The sequence below is a fragment of the Sinohyriopsis cumingii genome, chromosome 6 (assembly GCF_028554795.1).
Source record: "Sinohyriopsis cumingii isolate HCF-2022 chromosome 6, ASM2855479v2, whole genome shotgun sequence".
Taxonomy (NCBI): Eukaryota; Metazoa; Mollusca; class Bivalvia; order Unionida; family Unionidae; genus Sinohyriopsis; species Sinohyriopsis cumingii.
Genome location: NC_142966.1, coordinates 48,230,998 through 48,253,650, shown reverse-complemented (window position 1 = coordinate 48,253,650; position 22,653 = coordinate 48,230,998). Strand labels below are relative to the sequence as shown.

Below are 22,653 nucleotides of genomic sequence, written 5' to 3'. Positions count from 1 at the left end.
AACACTGCAAGCACTGTATTTAAAGTGTACCAACTATCTGTTTAATCACAATAGACCGTTTACTGTGCAATGCTCTTTGCCAGATAAAACAAAGCCTTGTCCACAAGAAGTGGAGCGTTTCATCTCATGAACAAAGTGTATTGATTATTTTAATTAATGCCTTTCTACAATGTATTTCTTTCGCAGTTTTGTCTGTGCACGATACTACTGTGATGTCAGCTGAAACAATTGAAAGTTTGTTTACTTTTGTGAGATGATTATCTAATAAAGCGCCCAATTTTGGCTGGTACTGTAATATTTTTAATTTGTGGCATTAATACCTGCTAGACTAGTATCGATGTGTTGCTTTTTAATTATTCATGTACAAATATGTCAACCTCTGTTTAACTATTTTGCAAGCATGCTAGAGGGGCAAAGAAAAGAGAAGAATATAACATCAGTGTTTGGTTTTATTTCGACAGACAACAAGAATAAAATGCATATTCATGTGCAATAGAGGTGGTCACTCTAAAAAGGTGTCCGTTATGTGCATTTGTCCACCCTCAATAGGGGTATGCTACGATCAGGTACATCTATAGGCAAGGTACAAGGTATAACGATTTCTTGAAACCAAATAAATTAGTTTTGGTTTTGCTACAAAAAATGAAAATCTTTGAACTCTTTATTGCGCAAGTAAAACTGGCCAACGGTATCTCTTGTGTTCTAAACAGATCTGAATCGTGTAAAATACACAAACTACCCTGTATATAGTTTTTAATTCATTATTACTTAATTGCCAATTTTATTGGCTTAACAATTAATGTGCCAAACTCTCTCTCTCTCTCTCTCTCTCTCTCTCTCTCTCTATGTATATATATATATATATATATATATATATATATATATATATATATATATATATATATATATATATATATATATATATATATAATCTACTTCACAGCTGTTAAAACTGCCATTGGCACTTTTATTAGGATAACCAAGACGATATTTTTCAAACAAAAACTATATGATAACATCAAGGTCCAATAATCTTAATAAAAATAATCCTAAATGGAATCGATTCTTTCCAAAATAAAGTATTTTAAGTTCTAATTGCTATTTCCAGGCATCAAGATACATTAGACGTATGATTTTATATGAGTGACCTCTAAGTTACGAATGACTTCGAACATTGCGCAGTACGAGTGGAATAAAAGTGAAGAAAACTGACTAGGTAACAAATAACTAGCCAGCTTTGAAAACAAACCGAATTACTTGTAAAATATTTTGCTAAAAATGGAGGTGCAAAATACATACATGAATGTGACAGATAGATAAACTAATACAATAAAATAATTCACAAATGTTAATGCATAGTTTTATGAACATATTAGCGAGATAAAGACAACAGTAGTGCATATTTTGTATTTCTTTTTTGTTTTTAGATCTTTCCTTCTTTTCCGTATGATAATAATCAAGAAAATGTTAAGATAGACTTATACAATGAATGATAAGCGAAGATAAAGTAACATACATACATACATACGTAGGTAAGTACGCACGTACGTATATACATACACACATATATACACATACATACATGCATGCATGCATACACATATATGCATACATACATACATAAATACATACATACATGCATGCATGCATGCATACATGCATGCATACATACATACATACATACATACATACATACATGCATGCATACATACATGCATGCATGCATACTTACGTACGTACATACATACATACATACATACATGCATACACAGGTAAGTACGTACGTACGTAACATACATACGCATACATACATACATACATACGTACGTGCGCACTTACGTACATACATACATACGCATACACTTACATACACACGCATGCATATACATACATACATACATACATACATACATACATACATACATACATACATACATGCATACATACATACATACATATAGATATACACACGCATACACACACAATCACACACTTACACATACATACACACATACATACATACATACATACATACATACATACATACATACATACATACATGCATACATACATACATACCCCTAGAACGTACAAGTTCAATCTAAAACTTCTATAACGGACACAAAAAATTTGATAAAAGTTATTTGTAGCTTTATTCCTCGTCAATGGCTCCAAATCATAACTAAGTGAGAGAAAAAAAACATTGATTTGTTATATCTTTCCAGTCATATATAAAACTTCTTACAGAGAATTATGATTATTACATATATGTTATGTTAATTGTTAAAAGTCCTGGAGTCTGATCTAAAATTTAAACTTCTGAGCATTAGAGTAACTTTCACTGACGCATATTAAATATTGCTACAAATAGTTTGACACTGACTTTGTTGAGCTCCGAGATTTAGGAATTAATTTATGCAAATTACATTTAATTGTTGCCTGGTTGCCACAATCCTTACTTCAGCTATTGGTGCAAGTGTTTATATCTTTCCCTAATTGCAAACAGTCACTGTTATCTCTATCAGCCTAAATTAGTATATAGCTTCTTTGCACACAGGCGAATCAATGCATCATCAAATTTACTATTATTATCAGAATACCTGTTTTTGTAAGATCATTAAAGTTTCGTGACTTATAAGTTTTGGTCAGCCTTAGGTTTGTACATGTAGAACAGTTTATAGGAACACAGATTAAAACATTATCACAAGTTACATGTGGTTGATTTCCGCAATTTTGAATGCACGTATGAACAAATACATAATAATTTATTTAAGAAACATTATTTACAATATGATTCTGCAAAATGATAAAAGGTGTAATACCGTGCAATTGACATTATGACATTTCAGTACTTGCTTCATAAAACAAAATTTTAAAAATGTTATAATTTTAACATATACTGAAACATAAAATGGTACAGAAATTAATCAGTATTTTTACAACTTTTCACATCGTGGTATTTATCTGCAGCAAATCATAGCATAAACTCAAGTGCAACTTGCCCTTCTTGTTTAACTGAATCAGAGCTTATAGGCTTCGTCCCCTAGCAACACGCATGAAAACTTCTGTACACTGCGTCACTGCGTCATGTAAACAAAAGAGTAGTCTCTTGCAACCCTTGCAAAAATTAATTATCATGCAGAATAAACATTCGGACTAAACTGATCTTGACAAAGAATTGCTGGACCTGTATATAAGACATAAAACAATACTAATTTATTTCCTATCATAGAATTGTACTGTCGTAATATAACGCATTTTTTATATTTAAAAACAATATAGCGAGATAAATTTTGTTTAAACGTTTTTATAAATCGATGATCTTAACAGCTGCTTCAGAAGCTATTACAATTGTTCACCCTAAAGGTTTTGTGAAACCATGAGTGACACATGGTATGACCAATGCACCCGTCGTTACCTTGATCAGCCACTACAACTGAGGCTTTAAGCTAAAAGTACGCAGTGCAACTCATATATTCATTCAAACAGCCATTATGTAGTTAACCTGTTTATGGAAACCTAGCACAATGCATCATGTAAATACATTAATATATTCAGCACAATATACTATGTTATACAATGTGTATTAATACATATGGACAGTTTATCACTCTATAAGCATATTTATTCACACATCCAAATGCGTTGGTCATAAAGGGCTCTATGTAGCATGGAAAATTAACATAGTCATGAGCTAAACACAGATACGTAGCCTATTTTAGCAAAATTTAAAATGTAGTTCACAGTGCCCTAATTGGTTGTTAGTGTATAGTAAAACAGAGATGAATCCAATTATCATGTTTCGTAATCTGAACACAGCAACACCAAAAAAGTAACCTATGCAAAAATGTTTCAACAAGGTTATTGAAGCATGAAATATAGCCAACGGAGACCTATTTTTGCAATACAGATATAGCACTTATAGAGTTGCGTCCCCTCATCACGTTTCATTATAGTCGTTACGCATAAAGCATGACATTAACTCGTGTAGTCATGGGATAAACATAAATGTAACCAATGTATGTGAAGACGAAATGTAGGTGATGATAAGCTACTGTTTCTATAAGGGTGTGATACTAGGAGATATGTATATCAGAATTTAAAAATTCTAGTATTAGCATGAAAAATAACACGAAATACTAAAAGTTAACTAAAGTCAGTGAAGCGTGACTATTGCACGTCAAGATGAACCCACTCATCAGTTTTTATTGTTCGGAATAGGATAGAGTGTGCATAATATTCAAAACACACATGGTCACAAGTTAAGAGCAACAACTTAACATAAACAAGTAGAATAGTATATTAAGGTCATAATGACTTTTTTCGTGTCAAGGTGTGGCATACAATTATCTAATTTAATAATATAGTACGAACACAGTGTTAGAAATAAAATTAACCAAGTTTTACGTATGTGAGTAAAACAAGAAATATAGATCAAAGTAATATACCATTGTAATGGGGCATGGGCACCCGCAGGATTTTTTTTTACAAATGAGGGTCAGGATTTCTTTTACAGGAGTGTCAGTCAGTCACGGCCGGGAGAGATATTATAGTATAGTAAGAAGTCTGAAACTAAAGTTAATATTTACTAATCGTTTTGAACAGAATCTTGTGAAATATTTTCAGCTTCATTGGCATGACTAAACCTGTCGGAATTTATATATATGATTTCCAGGGTGGGGTCACGTGACCCATTGACCTGTGCTGCGGGCGCCCATGAATGAGGGTATAGAACTTAAGAAAATTAATTTCCGTACTTAAATATATATTTCTAGGTAAAACAGTAATAGTAAAATAAAAGTGTTCTTTATCTAAATGGAAGAGCTTAACCTAAGACGAGAAATGTGAAATTGGATCACAGTGACCTCTACTGCAAAACGTTTGGTGCTAAAAGAGATGGATGCGATCATCTAGTTTAATAGCATGAATAGAGTTTGCGAAATAAACTTTAAACACAACATTTTTCCAGTCAGTGAAGCATAAAATACGGGTCATAGTGACCGACTTTGTAATAAGGATGCAATATTCATCAAAATGCATTTATTAACCAAGTTTAATGATTCCAGTTATACCAATATGTATACAGGGCGAGGAAAACACGAGTTAAACGCACAACACTGAAAAAAGAATGCGCAATGTCCATGTATGTACAAAACTAGGCCCATTAGCCCCTCCCCATGGGTATTAGCTATGAAAGTAGTAAGTTTGAATCGTTGAGATGAAGTCTGACTTTGCACATCTGTATGCTTTTATATGTGCAAACAACAATGCAACCGCTGACGCTGACACCGACGTCAGTGCAGCCGCTGATACTGTCAACGACGCTGATGTAGCCGCTGATACTGACACCGATGCCAGTGCTGGGGGAAATACAATGAATCTCTTCAGCGTCGTAAGCTAAACAATCTGGTTATGCATAAATGTAGTAAAGCCAGTACACCAAATTAAAAACTAAAAAGGAGACTGGACAGACAACTCTGGAGATTTTATCAACTCGTCTGGCCATCTTTTTTGAATCAGTCGAATGAGCCGAGCCCGCTGTTACTTTCTGTTCACCCTGAAAAAGGTATATAAAAGTCAATAATATTGCATAGATGAAAGCATATCAAAAATTGGTAATTAAGATGCAATATGACATGAATATAGTAATGGGCAATAGTTTAAAAGCTACACATTAGAATATACATGGCAAGGTTCATTTAAAGACTACTATAAAGGCTTTCTAAATTATGTATTTCACTAAATAAATTATAATGATACCATCAAATAAGATGTCCTAGTGGCCGAGTGGTTTAAAGCGCTCGCCTCTACCAATCACTGCCATTTTACCTCTGTAGATTCCCCTTTCTGGTTTGAACAGTGTCTGTATGTTTAGTTTCCCGTGGGTAGGTGGTTCTTAACCCAAAACAATAATATCAGTAAAATATCTTAAGATTAACCGTTTAATCAAACTCAGAACCTTGGGTACATGTGTAAACCTGAATATAAGTAGTCATTATATGAGAATATTGTGGTAGGAAACAAGACAGATGCCATTTGGAAGAAATTGCCGATCTGTCACTAACAATACCGGTAATATCTTAGGCAGCCATTAGCCCCCGTAAATGTACGAAAGTATTCTTTCTTTTAAAATAATTAATTCAAATCTACTGAACCGGAAAGGTGCGACCTTTTAACAGAATGATGTATCATTCTAGACATAACATGTAAACTAGTACCTATACATGCCTATAAGACGAGTACAGCTGCAAATTATGCGACGGCGCATCTGGGTCAATGCACTTTTGCAAGGAGCAATCAGTAGAACACAATTAAAGGTTGATCTGAAGGCACATTTTGTAGCAGATTAGGGTATTTATTGCTTGACTGTGGACTCGACTTATAAGCGAGTATATACGATATTAAAATACTAATATTCTCGTAGCTCCTTTTACGGTTGAGTTTGACCCGATTGTTAAACTCACGCAAATAGTCGTTTTTGTTTTTCAGCAAGCCATGTTGTGTAATGTAAAAACCTCAAGAGTAAGCACATTAACTTACGTTCTTCAAACTGATTTCCTCTAATTTTTCACTTTTCTTGACAGCGTGTTTTCTCCTAGACAGGACGTTAACGTATGCGAACTCCAGTAGAGACGCAAATACAAAGAGCATACACGTTGCCATCCAAACATCTATCGCCTTCACGTATGACACCATAGGAAGCGACAGGCGCGTGCCTGAACTTTGTGTCGTCATGGTGAGGACAGTGAGGACACCTAGCGAGATCCGCGCTGGTACAGCGTCTATGTCCACCCAAAAAGACACCCAGGACAATACCACGATCATGACACTTGGAAGGAATATCTGTACAATGTAATAGCCCACTTGACGTTTCAAAAGTAACTGAGCCGATATGCAAGCGAATTCGCCACCTGAAAGTACAAGTGAACTTACTATAACGCACGTCACACGCACAGGCTGATTATAAGCTAGAACAAATGTATGACTAGGATGAGCAACATTTACGTGAACTGACTTTACCAGAAAGATTTATTGCAACAATACTTGTCGATAGTTATCAAATTATATATATATATATATATATATATATATATATATATATATATATATATATATATATATATATATATATATATATATATAATAGTTACGTTTACTTCATTCATTCCATATTGATTTTAACCACAAAATTAATTTGCAATTACTTCAATATAAATGTTAATATGCTTTATAATTCTGCACAAAGCAATCACCCTGGTATGATTCAAACGCGTTTAGAAAAATGTACTTGTTCTTACTCCAAAGGTATTTTATTATGAAATGTAATTAATTTGGAAGATCAATATTAAGTTATACTATTCAAAATCCTCTTAGTATGCTAGAAACTGGATCCAACATACACCTGCTTATGTAATTTAGTAGCGCTTGAAAAACGGTTTTCTCCAATGCTTTAGAAAAGAAGTAGTTTTACAAATTAATTTCAGTGTTTGACATATTCAATATTGACATAACAGCATCGACCCTGATAGCAAAATGTTGAAAAGAACACAATAAGAAGAAAGTAGGGCTTACATATTTGATGTGGGTAAATATTCATATTACATTCGGCTAAATTAACAGTACAACTTGAAGATCTCGTTGACTTTTACAAGAGGTGAATCTATATTGATTCTACAAAAGAGATCTTATATATGGAAAATTAAGTAAAATTTAAAAACAGCACGTTTTTTTTTTAGTTTACTCAGTACATAATGTAGTTGTCCACAAACTTAATTGCCTTTTTACCTGTTATTTTTTCTTTGCCTCACGAGCCTATCAAATACGAATTCCTTGCTGAATGAAATGTATTTTTCATCTTTATTCAGTACGGGTTTTACGTCTGCATCTGGACAAAATTTATTCAATGTCTCGAAGAATAAGTGACTGTCATAACAAATCAAACTAAGCCTGAGCAATGGTATATATTTGGGATATTTGTAACTCCGATTATGTTCTTTATGATCCGGACCTATATATTTAATTTCTAAACTGATGTAGTCACGTAACGTTTTGTCTGTTATGTCTCCCTCAAGCATGCAACATATTCATATTTTCGTTGAATTAATGTGTTTTTCATATCCATCTATATACACAACAGGAGTTTGGTCCCTAATTCATTTTTATTTTTGGAATCTTACCCAAAATGTCGAAAACACATGAATATAATCAGTTGATCTGTTAAGTATTTATTGTTATCTGGTATATTGATTGAACATACACCAAATCTGCTGGGTAGTGGTTCTAACAGGGGTTTTCACGGGTTCTTCCTCCACCAAGTTATACTGGCCGCCATATATAGCCTAGCCTACCTTGCGCTGCGGAATGGCGCTAAATCCCAAAACAGCAACAACAACATAAAACGATATATGCACTGAAATTTTTAAGTCGTCACTCTGAGGTAATTTGTAAGAAGCATCACTTTACTATGTATAGCTTTGTGACGACTACATAATAATACTTTTAAAATCATCATAAACAACACATTAAACTTTCAACTAATGTTGACAGATTTCTTTTGTATTATTTTTGTTTACAACCGATATTGTGTGGGCATTATGTCTAAGGAGCTATATACCTTGTAATATAGTATCGTTATCACATGTTTATTTTCTTCTGGTATATATAAAGCAATAAATCACTTATTTGTACAAGTATTTATATTCGTAATGTCTGTCTATCTGCAATGATACTAATTTTGAAAAGTCTTTGATTCCAATTTAGTGATGCATTCTATTTTGCAGTCATTAAGACCACCGCACTGTAATATGATTAATATGTCAACACGCCTAAAAAGGCCCTATTTTAGTTATACTGATAGATTTCATGCATAATATAACATCTATAGTATGACCATGGACATATACATCGAATTCATTTTAAATTGTTTTCACGTCCTCTTGTTTTACCGGCCTTCAAGGAGAGCAATAACTGTGTGTGTATATATATATATATATATATATATATATATATATATATATATATATATATATATATATATATGTGTGTGTGTGTGTGTGTGTGTGTGTGTTTTCAAAGGCTGATTCAAACTTCTTTTTACTTCATCCATTCGGTGTATGAATTTCCTCTGAGCGGTTGATACCTATATGCAACGTTAGCTAACACTGGACAACAAATTTTTACAAAAGTCATGTTACTGAAATAAAATTAGTCAATTCTTATCAATTTTTATGTGCTGAACACGAATATGACAGTCAAATTGCAAAATTGGCTCTAGTTTTTTTGTAATCTGCAAGAAATTAATGTTTACATAACGAAATGCATTCCAATAGTAAAAGGTCAACTGTAATAGCCTACCTATAAAAAATCAAGTCATTGACTACATCTTAGATTTCTTCGCCTGTCTCTTGTACAGCTGTTCGGGAGCATCTCTGAGGAGTGTCCAGCAGTAGTCAGCCAGCATTGTAGTGGACCATTTTCCCTGGTATCTTTGTTCCATTGTTGCGATATCTTGATGAAAACGTTCGCCGTGTTCATCACTAACAATACCACAGTTGCTAGGAAAGAAATCCAAATGGGAATGAAGGAAGTGAATCTTTAGAAACATATTGCAGCCAAGTTTCTTATACTTCATCAACATGTCTTCTACTAGTTCCTTATAGTTTTCTGCCCTAACATTTCCGAGGAAGTTTGTAGAAACTAGGCGAAAAGCATTCCATGCTTGTTTTGCGTCACCTTCCAGCAAGTTGTTGAACCGGTCATCTTTGAAAAGCTCTCGAATCTGAGGACCCACAAAAACTCCTGCTTTAATCTTTGCTTCGCTGAGTCGAGGGAATTTTTCATGCAGGTATCGGAATGCTGGCAAAGTCCGGTCAATGGCTTTCACGAAGTTCTTCATCAAACCTAGTTTGATGTGAAGGGGTGGTAGCAAGATTTTCTGAGCCTCAACCAGAGCTGGGTGTTGGATATTCTTCTCTCCAATGGCTACATTCTGCCTGTGAGTCCATTCCTTCCTCATGTAGTGCATTTCCCTTGCTCGGCTATCCCACTCGCATAAGAAACACATGTATTTTGTATATCCTTGCTGCAGTCCCATTAAAAGGGCAACTACCTTCAAATCACCACAGAGGTGCCAGCTGTACTTGTTATACTCAATGGAATTCAGTAGCTGCCTTAAGTTATCGTATGTCTCTTTCATGTGGACAGCATACGCTACTGGAATAGATGGAAGAATGTTTCCATTGTGCAAAAGCACAGCCTTGAGACTCAGTTTCGAAGAGTCCACAAATAGTCTCCATTCTTGTGGGTCATGAGTGATTTTTAAAGCATTCATGAGGCCCTCAATATCGGAACAGAATATCAGATTACTTTCCTTTCTGAAGAAAGGCTCCAATTGCTGGTGGCGCTTTCGATATGCAGTAATTGTGACATCTTCTTCTAGAAGATTCCATTGTTGGAGTCTTGATCCTAGCAATTCTGCCTTGTTCTTTGATAAGTCCAAATCACGAATAAGGTCATTTAGTTCTTCCTGTGTTATTCTGTGTGGGGTTGATGATGCACCACAGTGAAAATCTGGATCACTGCATGCTGATGGACCAGGAGAAGAACAGGTCGACTCACCTTTGTCTTCGTCAGATGAATCAAGAGAATATTCTGCTGGAGGTTCTGGAATAGGAAGTCCCTCACCATGTGGAACTGGTCTCAATGCAGACGGAATGTTTGGGTAGACTATTCTCGACTTCTTTCGCTTCGTTATTCCGCCGGAAAGAGGAGGAACCAAGCAGAAGTAACAGTCATTTAGGTGGTTGCTTGGCTCTCTCCACACCATTGGGACTGCAAACGGCATTGATGACCTTTTGCAATTCAACCACTGTGAAAGCTGTGTTGTACATGTAGCACAGCATATATGCGGAGCCCAAGGCTTGTCTTGGTCACCAACCTTGCATCCGAAGTAAAGATGATATGCCTTCTTCACTTGAGAATTGATACTTTTCTTCTGGTTGGCAAATGTCACTTCCCCACAAATATAGCAAAAATTGTCCGCGGTATTAACACACTTTCGAGGCATTACTGTTCTTTATTGTACGTAAATGGATAAAATAATAAGTTTTATGTAACAGTAGCTTGAACTGTCTCGCACAACGTCTAAAATATTTTAAATGCTGAACCTATCTGATTGGGCTTTATATAGTACACTGCTTACGTCAGCTTCAGCAGCCGCCTGGCATTAGTATAATAGGCCTACACATGTATAGTACACTGCTGACGTCAACTTACTTCAGCAGCCGCATGGCATTAGTATTGCATTGCATCAGAAAATGATGCAATCAACTGTGGATGATGTGAGCATGATGGTATTATGCAATGTTACATCATTATTCCGGATGTTGCTGCAGTCTTACTGGAGAAATTTACACAGTGAAACATAGAAAATGAGGTATATGAATATCTTCAAAACGAGAGCCAATACAAATTTTTCACGGTTATATTCGTGTTCGGCACACCAAAATACTACAGATTAGGGCCTTTTCAAGTCAGTAATGATTTCACTGTTGACCAGTGTAATCAGTCCTGTTAAGTGTCCAATTTTGTGCCTTCGCTCATGTTCTGTCCACATTTTTGGGTGAAATATTTCAAAAACGTTTCTATCGTAGTTTGAATTTCTATTTAATATATTTATGGCAATGTTCAGAGTGATTTTTTACCATTATTATTTAAGTAAAAGATAAAAATTATTGTTTGCTTCGTTGCTCGTGTCCACAATGTATTATGTTAGAAATACCAGGAGGTATTATGTTTCTGAAGCTTCTGTGTAGTCAGAGTGACAGCAATCGGCCCAGTAACACAAACTGCATGTCAGCTCTCTACACCACAACATCAATTAGGAATTCCAAAGTTTAATTGGTTCATAATCTCGTGTACATAATGCATTCAAAGAAATGAAATCAAAGAAGCCAAAAATTTTAGATATTTACGATAGGTAGAAAATACATACGAAATTGAGATTAGAATGATGTCAAAAGAACATATAGATAATTAAATATTAAGCTTAAGAAATTCTAGTTAAACAGGTTTATATATAAACAGTAAATCCCCAACATGCTTATTACAAATCGTCCCTGTTTAACAATCTTTTGTGTAAATAATTATTAAAGGATAATTAAAGAAAAACCTGTAATAACATGCTTTCGCATAAAATGCATATCGTCTGTAAAACGAAATAACATTACATGTAAAATACTTTGTTCTGGTTTGATCGACACAGAGAAAAATTACAAATTGATTAAATATAAGTATAAGACTGAATGCTTCTAATATTTAGCCTCAATGTACGCAAAAATTAATATATACTATAATACGGGTTATAGATGTCGTCAGCAATACGGATGTAAAAAAAAAACTTTATAAGTTTCTTCATCTTTAATTATTTTGCACTTTGCAATGCTCTACACACGGAACATATAAGATAACATATATCAAACAACTAAAAGCAAAATCGAACAATAAAACATAAAATGTTGCAATGTCATGAGAAAAAGCATACAAATGATACAGCACGTTAATAGCTGGGGAAATTGCAAATGGAAATTTTACCGATTAGCAAATGGGTTCTGTGTTGGAAACATTGCGTTTTTGTCGAAAGGACATTAATTCTGGTTATGATTTCTACATGATCTGAAGTTAGATTTGGATTTCTTATCAGAAGATACATAAACTGGGTGCATGCAAGCTCAGGAAACGCAGAACATATTTCAGTTAGTGAACATGCAGAAGCATTGGTGTGGCTGAAGATTATAAGTTTCATATTTACCCTCCACTGGAGTTTTTCCTGTGAAAATATTATACTATAAACTTGAAATTGAACGTGGTGTATGTTTCTGTTCAGTAAATCTATTTTTAGTCGTACTTAGTTTTCTTTATATGTGAATCCTAATGATATGAATAATGAAAGAGAAAATATCCGTCGTAATTGCTTTTAGTTCGATTTCTCCACACTAAATATTGAAATCATAATATGTTTTGTTTTCCTAGACTCAAGCTATTGGAGTTTTTGTGGCCATATTATTATAAAGTTTCGAATTTTGAAGGCTTTTGCCTTTGTAGGCCAAAGTTATTGGAGAGAAAAACAAACAAATTTTATATTAAAGCCCTGAAATTTGTTTGATTCTTCCTAATCAAAATAAACGTCTTGTTTTATATCACTCTCTCGCGAAAATCTGCTATGGACAGTAAATTATGTCAGTGTTATACTTTAATTACTATAATTATCACAATTGTCATTTAAACACAACAGAAAGAACAACTATTTTATACGAACACTGTCCAACAACACCCCTTACCTATACCGATTTATGCTTTATGTATTAATCTTATTAATCTATCATGATTATCACTCTACCGAACGTAAATGGCTTCAAGGTATTTCAAACACGCAACCGATGACGTACTAAGATTTCGGTTCCCACGCATTTGTCAATTCAACGGTTAATTTTTGCCATTGCAATTAGAAAATTTACCTTTGCAACCTTTTCTTTTTTTAAACTGGTGTCGCCGCAATGGTATTTATAATTGACATCCATTTTATGACTATTATCATTATACTGCCGCAGTAATATTAATCTACCATTGCAATCTTATTCAATTGCCAGTGTTACCGTAATTTTTATTTGTTGCAATGGTATATCTGATCCATGCACATTATACATTATACTGGTCTGTGCATTGGTATCACTGTTTTAACGGAAATATTTATGGTCTCAACGCTAAAATTATCTTTTACGGCTGCAGCGGTAGAATAAACCGTAGCAGGACACGAACGTAGCTGGAACGATTAAACAAACTGTTGCAACAACACAAAATACCGTCATATTGGTATTTTAAAATCTCTGTACCTTTATGTAAATATCGCTCACTAGACACTAGAGTTAGCAAAATCGTTGCAACGGTTCAGTGTACTGTTGTAGTGCAACAAAAATTTAGCATTGCAGCGCTAATTTATATATCGTTTCAACTGTATTTCGATATCTTTGTAATGATATTGGTAGTTTATATTTTTTTCGTACACTATATGGATTCAACTTGACTGAGAGGAGCCGCGAGTGGCCGAAAGGTCTAAAACGCTCTCCGTTACGGATCACTGCCATCTCATCTCTGTCTACGTGAGTTCGAGTCTCGTAATCGCTAATGTGGGTATGTATAATGTGCATGGATCCGATATACCATTGCCTATCGTGTGCTGAAAAATGGCGTTAAACCCAACAACAACAACAACAACAACTTGACTGACAAAGGTGTAAAGTAGCCAGTAAGTTACTGGTGCTTCTTTCAACTTTAACTTGCCTTGGTGACCCGAATAATAATGCGCAAATTGATGGGCGACAGATTATAACAATATAAAGCTTGAATAGTCGTGTTAAATTTAAGTACGACGAAACACCCTATATCATTAGCACCGCCATTGTTATCTTCCAGCCTTTATTGTCACTTGTGTACATTTCCATATTCTTCAAACCAGAATACAAGTGAGAATTATAGATGATTATAGAGGGATTTGAACGATCAATATTTGGTGATTATTTTCTCATCGAAAATAAAATAATCAATATTTTCAGTTGAAGTACGACCATGCCATTTATTTCATTTTTAAGCCTGACAATTATCCCCTGAGTATAACAAAAAGCTACTTTCTCAATGGCAAACCATCTGGGCATACCATTCTATTTTCTGCAAGGCAAACTATGTGAGCATACCAATATCTTTGTTCTATGGCAAAGCATCTGGATATTCCAATCTATTTTCTGAATGGCAAACTATAGATAGATAGATCGATATATAGATTGATCAATATATAGATAGATAGATATGAGAGTGTGTGTGTTTCGGTGTGTGTATATATCATCATTTTCACCATCACTGTTTCAGTACGCATATATATATATATATATATATATATATATATATATATATATATATATATATATATATATATATATATATATATATATATATATAATTAATAATAATCTTTACATGATAATCAAATTACAGACATATAAAATACCATTAAAATATGAATATGTATTGGTTGAAGATAATTATATTCAAACGGCAATATCGAGAAAAGTTAGGCATTTTATTTCCATTACAGTCGACTAACCGTTGTAGTGGTAGACATTTTACATGTTAAATATAGTTTGTATGTACAGACGTTTTGATTTTACCAGCGCGAGAGTCCACGTCACGAACTTGCACATCATCAGGTACCTACGTTTCCTCCAAATATATTTAACACTGATCTCGCTGTTGACGATTACATTTTTTACAAGCTGCGGAGACGGAGGAAGGCATGATTTGAAATTTGTGAAGTAAAAGGGAATTAAATAATTCTGAACTAGATCAGAGATGTGCAATGTAGTTACTTTCACAGAGCGCAAGTGGCGTTTGGCCTACATCCAGTAAACTTAATAGCTGACCACTAATTGTTTGCGCAGTCGCCCCCCCCCCCCACCCCCCGAAAACAATTGTGGGCGCCTCTGGGTGAAATAAAATTGAAATTGGACCATAAGTTGGCTATAATGAGGGGCAGGGGAAGGCCAGGAATTATTCACAGAGAATAAGTTATGCTATTCGTGAATATTTACTATATTTAATATCAAACTGTAAATAATCAATCAACGAATTGAGTTTAAAGGTCAATGGCCAGACTCTAATATTTTTTCGATGTACATCAGATTCGTTGTATATCAGTATTTATACTCGCATAAAAAGATTCAAAAATTATCAAGTGTAAAGAAGAAGTAACGATTTAATTACTCGAAATAGAAGTATGCAACCGGAAATGAGGTCCATTTATTCCCACAAGACAAATTCAACGCAAATCTATTTCGTTTCTATGTCTTAAGATATATACCTTGATTAAAAAAGTTTCAACATAAGTTCTGGGACAGGAATATATATATATATATATATATATATATATATATATATATATATATATATATATATATATATATATATATATATATATATATATTTGATGCTACAGAGTAACACCTAATATTCGTTTTTTAAATCCTATTGAGTTCATATTGGATATAATAATGCTAAATAAAGAGTTTGATCAAAGTCTAAATTCAACACGTTCAGAAAGTATTATTTTAAACATCAATGTTTTTACATCTGCAGTATCATTACTGTAATGTAATCTTTATTTGAATATTTTACATAAGCTATTTCACTCCCTTTTAATCTCGTAGGAACCATAGAGATTTCTATGTGATTTAGGAGGTCCAAATTTCTCGATTGACTGAAGGGATTTTTCTTATATTCGACTGTCTTTGAGAAAAATGTAGGCACTGATGTCTTTAACAAATTTAAATTCATTTGTACAAAAATGGTTTTCATCACCAAAGGAGGGTGTAAAATGCAACTGTACTCAAAATTCCGTATGTTCAAGAGTTATGTTGCTGTTGACATAACTGTAGTCCTACAATGTAAGACATCGTTCTTATATTTATGTTTAAAGCGTCGAACACTAAAACATAAATAACTTGTGGTACGTCTTACATTGTTGGACTTGAATAAATGGTACAATTTTCACATCCCTCATCCTATTTGATCCCACGACTTCAATCAATTTTTTTCCCGGTAAATAGGGTCTTTCGGGAAAAAAAGAACCCTTTTGTCCCATCATCACTCTTTTGGTTAAATCCATGTGCAACACAGTTCAGGCTAGATTGAGTAGAAGGGATACATGTACGTTATATCCGTTTTTGGCACACGGAAACTACCGATTGTTTACGGAGATTGCCGAATAATTTTTTCTTTTAAAAAAACGGATTTTTAAATCTAATTAAACATTTTTATGGTGTGCATACATAACAAATGCAGTTTTTTATGACTATAGTTATATGAAACGTTTGTACAATATATGTGGCCAGTGACCTTTAAGCAGCTGTGTGAATGTAATAATGATTAAATAAGGTCACGTTTAAGAATTATTAAGTCATATTAGGACGAAATCGTGCAAATTAACGTAACAATATAATTAGGTCACATATCAGCACGAGAAATATGAATATCAAAGTATTGTGACCAATTTTAATGTAGCAAAAAAATTATTAAGAATAAGATTAGTCAGCAATAAATTCCATGCGATACATATTTAAGAGCGACTTATATTCGAAAACCAAAGTTAGCACATTATCGAAAACCAAAGTTAGCACATTATCGAAAACCAAAGTTAGCACATTATACACAGGAATGCCCTAAATATGTGATATGTCGTAAAATTAACTTTTTCGGACAAATTTACTACCAAACTTCACAACGCGGCTGGTTGTTTGTTTTCTTTTTACAGATTGCCTAAATTTAATAAAACTGATCCTTTTATATGACCATTTAGTCGAATGGAAAGAAAACCTAAAATCTTTACAAATAAAGAGAGATCTAGTAGAATTGGAACTTATCACGATAAAAGCCGTATTGTGTTTCTGAGGCAAATTCAACAGCAAAAACACATAATGGTATTTTTATACAAAGAAGTGACTCTTGTTCTCACCATATTCCTTGTTGCATTTGCTGTAATCAATATCGGCATTCGAGGTGTCAAACTGGGGCATCTCCAAACGGAACATAATGATTGGTCTACTAGGGTGCCAATGAAAGACAATGTTTTCAACAGTGTAAGCATCTGAAAAGAAGCGTAAAGGAAGTAAATGTCATTATCTAGAAGACCCATGATGTATACAGCTTTAGAAAAATGGTATTTTTCATTGATACCACAATAAATAACTAAAGTTAATTATACACAAACAAACAAACCACGAGCAGCCACGGTAATACTAAACACCAATTTCACAATCATTTTAGTGAAATATTCAGAAAATTGGATTAACTCGCTGTTCATCATAGAATAAAATATCATAGGTCTATGTTGGTATACAAAACTAAAGTAGTGAATTTCTTCTTCTTACATACCAAAGATCCTTAATCGTATTGCTTAACACGAGGACTCTCCTCAATTAAAGGGCTTCTTTCTATACCTAAAGTTTTTAAGATTCTAGCTGAACGTTCATTTTCATATTTGAGGACCACTCTATGGAACACGGTTTCTTTTCATATTTTAGGACCATTGTATGTAACTGTTGTTTTTTCATGTTCTATGACCTCTGTATGGAACACAGTTCCTTTACATATTCGAGGACCAGTGTATGAAAAAGTGTTCCTCCATCGAACGTCTTGCATTTGGTTAAACATTCTATGAAAACGTTATTTTGGATAAAATAGTCTCCTGAATTCCTAGCATTTCGACCCTATCCATGCAGAATACTATCACGCTTATCTAGATTTCTATTATTGAATCTTGTCGCCATGTATTTATCATGTATGTAAATATGTCTTATTTTTATAGTTCTGGTTATAGATTGTGTGTCATGCCTTGTGCTGTGCATGCCTAGCTACCTATGTATACTGTGTGTTTGTGACTGTAGGGTTGTTAGCTCAAAGTACTCTTATGGTATACTGCGTGAATATGATTACTTTTTAATCACATACAAGAAGCGCAATCATCACGGTCAGTCTGTATTTGCTGATATGTTGATAGGTCTATTGCCAAATGCATAGCCTCTTTATGTGTTGGAAAGCTAGAAATGCGGTTGTATGTCTTGGTATTTAGATAAGACTTCACTAAAAAGTCAACGTGCAACTGCTTTTCCCAGCCATAATATACACATTGTTATTATTGGTCCAGTGATACATATTTACTGATGTTAGCTGAAATTCAAAGTTAACTTGCAATGTATCAGGTGTCCTCAGAGGGCCTGGACACAACTTTGAAAGTATATCTTGAAGTTAAAATGAAACTTATACATCGTTTTTTTCGAGACTCTCATTCGTTCACGATTCATCCCATATTCTTCTATTACAAGTATCGAGTATGCAAACTCTGTAAATAATGTATCATGATTTTCTATTCTTTCTGAATTTCATGTCATTTTTATAATTAAAAAAAAATATTCAGTAATAAGATAACTGATGTCCCACCCCTCTCATGTAGAAGTAAGAGATACTTAATAATGACGACTATACCATCGAATATATCAAACTATACAAGTATAAATTTTCTGGTAACCATTAATAACCTTACTAGTCCTTCAGCTATTACCCCTATCTACTGCATCAGTTATTGTAAATTTATCCTGGAAATAAAGGAAATTATAAAATATTAAAGCTGCAAAAGAGATGAAACAGATGAGATGGAAAAAGGTAAAAGCGTACCATGTTTGTCAGTGTGCCACGCATAAAATAAGGGTTGTTTATATATATATATATATATATATATATATATATATATATATATATATATATATATATATATATATATATATATATATATATATATATCCTTTGACAAACGTTGCAAAATAACAGATTAACAATATCGTCTGGAAGAAAGGATATGAAAAAGAAAAGTTAAGAAACGGAAATATAAAGAAGCTGGAAAGGACTTGCTCAAACGAGTAGACAAGTGAAATAAGCAGGCCCAACAAAGCAACGTAAACCAAGAAACAATATTTGTGTTATAGTTTATGACTCAGTCTATGTGTGAAAATATCTAGCAAATAATCAAGCGTGACAAATACCGTATGTGCACCCGAAAGCATATCCATCTAAGCTAAAACTATATAATTACATTCTGATATCAGAATATTCTGACAGACCTGGGAAGTATGCCATGCGTGATCAAATGCAATGTATTATGCATTAGCGATTTTGACAACAGGGACTTCAGCCAGTTCATCTTAGTGAACCAAGCGTGATAAAATTTGCTATTTTTAATTATGCCTGAATCAGTAGAGCCTCTTCATATTTATAAGCCAAAGAGCCACGTGACATAACCATTCAAATTGTTAAGAACTGATCAGAGTGTACGTCATTGATCAATGGTTATCAAAACAATTGCAATAAGAAATAGAAACCTCTTTTTCAAGAAGTAAAGTGTATTGCTACGAGTTAGGTAATTCTAATACACAACTTCACGGAATAAATATACATACCTTGATTCTGAGAGCATATTAAATTCTTAATATATCTAAAGTAATGAAACTAATTCTGAAGACATCAGCATTGAAGAATGTTTAGAACTTATTTGTGTCAAATGATACACAACTACATTTTGTCAGCAGAGAGATCTGTCAAATGTATCATTCGCGGCTTCGATTATAAAGAAATATGCTGCCGTTGAATAACACTTAAACCTGTCATTTAGTCTCTATTTCTAAGAAGTATACAAATTGCTTGTCAAAGGAGGGAATGCTATTTTTAGGTTTACAGAGATAAATTTGTATGCTTACCGTTGCGAAGGATGTTATGCAATTGAAAATGTATAGAACGGCATACAAAAAATGAGTATAGATTTTATGAACAGAAAGAAACATTCCAATTCTCATAAATATGATATATTGTGTTAGCTCTATTTATCCCCTGAAAAATAAAATCTTATGAATGAAATTCTACGCGTATATACTGACAATGGTGTACTTATTATGCTCATTTTCATTCTAGTACTATTTTAATCTACACGACTGCTTATGAAATATATTTTATACACGTAAATCAAATGGAATAAATACATTCGACGTGTATTTTGTATGCGACAATTCGTCATATAGCGATAATAACAGGCCACCACAATACTCACTTAAAACTAGAGTTTTAACATGTTAAAGCTTGCATCGTCCCGTCAATACATTGAGATTAATAATTACTGCATGCTTATACTAAATTAGCTCTTTCCAACTTTGAGCCTTTCGGAGACGATTCATAGATTGAAGATGATAGGTTCGTTTTAAATAAGTATATTCAAGATTCTTGTGTCGAATCGTTATTTTGTTCTTTCGTTCGATCGATCATTCGACTGAGAGAGATATAGTTGGCAAATCGTATACAATATTTAATCTGTTATGAAAAAATAACTGACGAAGACTTAGAATATTATTTGTATTAAATGTAAAATTAATAGCTGTTTCGTACTTTACAATTTCTTATGCATTTGCTAAACCAAAACTATGAATATAAATTTATATCGTTGTCATTAACAGTGAAAACCATCTGTAAATGTCCAGGTTTTATTAAACACAGAAGAGTGTCATTTTGATGTCAGATACAGGCAAATTAGTGTTTCTATCCTACCGTATTTTGTTTTCAGACGAATATTTTAGAATATATTTTGATATCATTGAGCACAGAAAGAAATAGACATTACTTTAAGATGTCGACATTGTTACTTTACTATTAAAGTGCCAAATATGCCTATAAACATTAAAAAAAGTAGAATTTATCGCGAAAAGGAAATCATCAAAAAAGAATCAAAAACGTGTAAAACTGACTGACGTGTCAAGATAAGTATCTCAGTAATCCTGAAAGTCCAGTTATATATTCTAATATTAATCACATATTGCAGGAAATTAAACAATATAAGAAGACCGAATGTAGCAAATTTAAACATTTAAATATAAATTGACAAAGAAAGTGAAGCTGATAAATTGTTTAGGAGCTTAAACAAAAAAGTTCGATGAGGGCAACTAACAACTGCAAGGATAAAAACTTATTTGAAAGGGAATCCTTGAACATTTATCAACTTACACAGACATGAAAGTCTCTAGAATAGGAAGGCTGAATATAACACTAGAAAGACCGTAAATATTTAGCACAAAACGAGACCAGAAAAAGAGTACAAGCTTTTCCTTAGCTGACCTAGTGATATAATAAGACTATCACAAATCAGTTGATATGAGTGTAATTAAGTTGATATGAGTGTAATTAAGTTGATATGAGTGTAATTAAGTTGGCAAAGAACATGTCAATGGTATGCATGCAATTATTGTTCCTCTCACAATGAATACATTTGGAATACCCAAGTATAATATATGTAAGACTGTCAGGATTTCAAAATTCAAGTCAATATTTAAATAGGCACATTTTCAAAATCAGGCAGTATTAATGTGTGATGCAGTCGTTTATAATGCGGAAAAATTAAACATAGAGAAAAATGATGAAATATATTACGAAGATAAGTTGTTGCTGAACAGTAAGCTTACTGATTTTTACAATATTGAAAGGATTTGTAACTAAGAAAATTAATGGAAAAACCACGTAATAGTGACATGGAAACCGCAGGAATCAGCTAAAAACTATATATGACTATTCTAAATGGAAGGATAAAACTGGCACTCCAAAATGTAATGAATCGCTCCATAAGAAATCAACAAACCTATAATAATGAACATATATTGTGATATTTGGTTTGAAGAATTAAACCCTAACCGAAAGCTCTCAAGATGTCTTATATTAAGGCATGATAATATTTGAAAAGAATACATTATTTCCGTCATCACATTAACAGGAAAATAGTTCTGCTCAGACATTTGAAAGTTGATAATAGTAGGTTTGGGAAGTAAAGTTCTAAATATAATCGAAGAAAATACGTTTATTATCTTGGCACTATATTTTTTTAACGAGACAGAACTGACCAAAATACAAAATAAGGTAATAAATTATTGATGTTTTTAAAACTTGAATTGGTGCGTTTGCAAATAATTTTGCACAGCAATTACAAGACTTTACTAAAATCATTGAGAATACAAACGGCCAAAC

At 33.3% G+C, this 22,653-nt stretch overlaps 1 protein-coding gene across 2 annotated transcripts in view; it reads right to left on the bottom strand.

Annotated features, from left to right (window-relative positions):
- Window positions 1-2,027: 2,027 nt before the first annotated feature.
- The window catches only part of LOC149796881 (glycine receptor subunit alpha-2-like), a 92,770-nt gene continuing 72,144 nt past the window's right edge, over window positions 2,028-22,653 (bottom strand). For both annotated transcript variants that reach the window (XM_089961534.1, XM_089961533.1), the window contains exons 7-10: window positions 17,558-17,689; window positions 12,809-12,826; window positions 6,541-6,911; window positions 2,028-5,557 (exon numbers count right to left, since the gene is read on the bottom strand). In XM_089961534.1, the coding sequence (XP_089817660.1) occupies window positions 5,411-5,557; window positions 6,541-6,911; window positions 12,809-12,826; window positions 17,558-17,689 (668 nt within the window). In that variant the 3' untranslated portion in view covers window positions 2,028-5,410. The remainder of the gene's footprint in view (window positions 5,558-6,540; window positions 6,912-12,808; window positions 12,827-17,557; window positions 17,690-22,653) is intronic.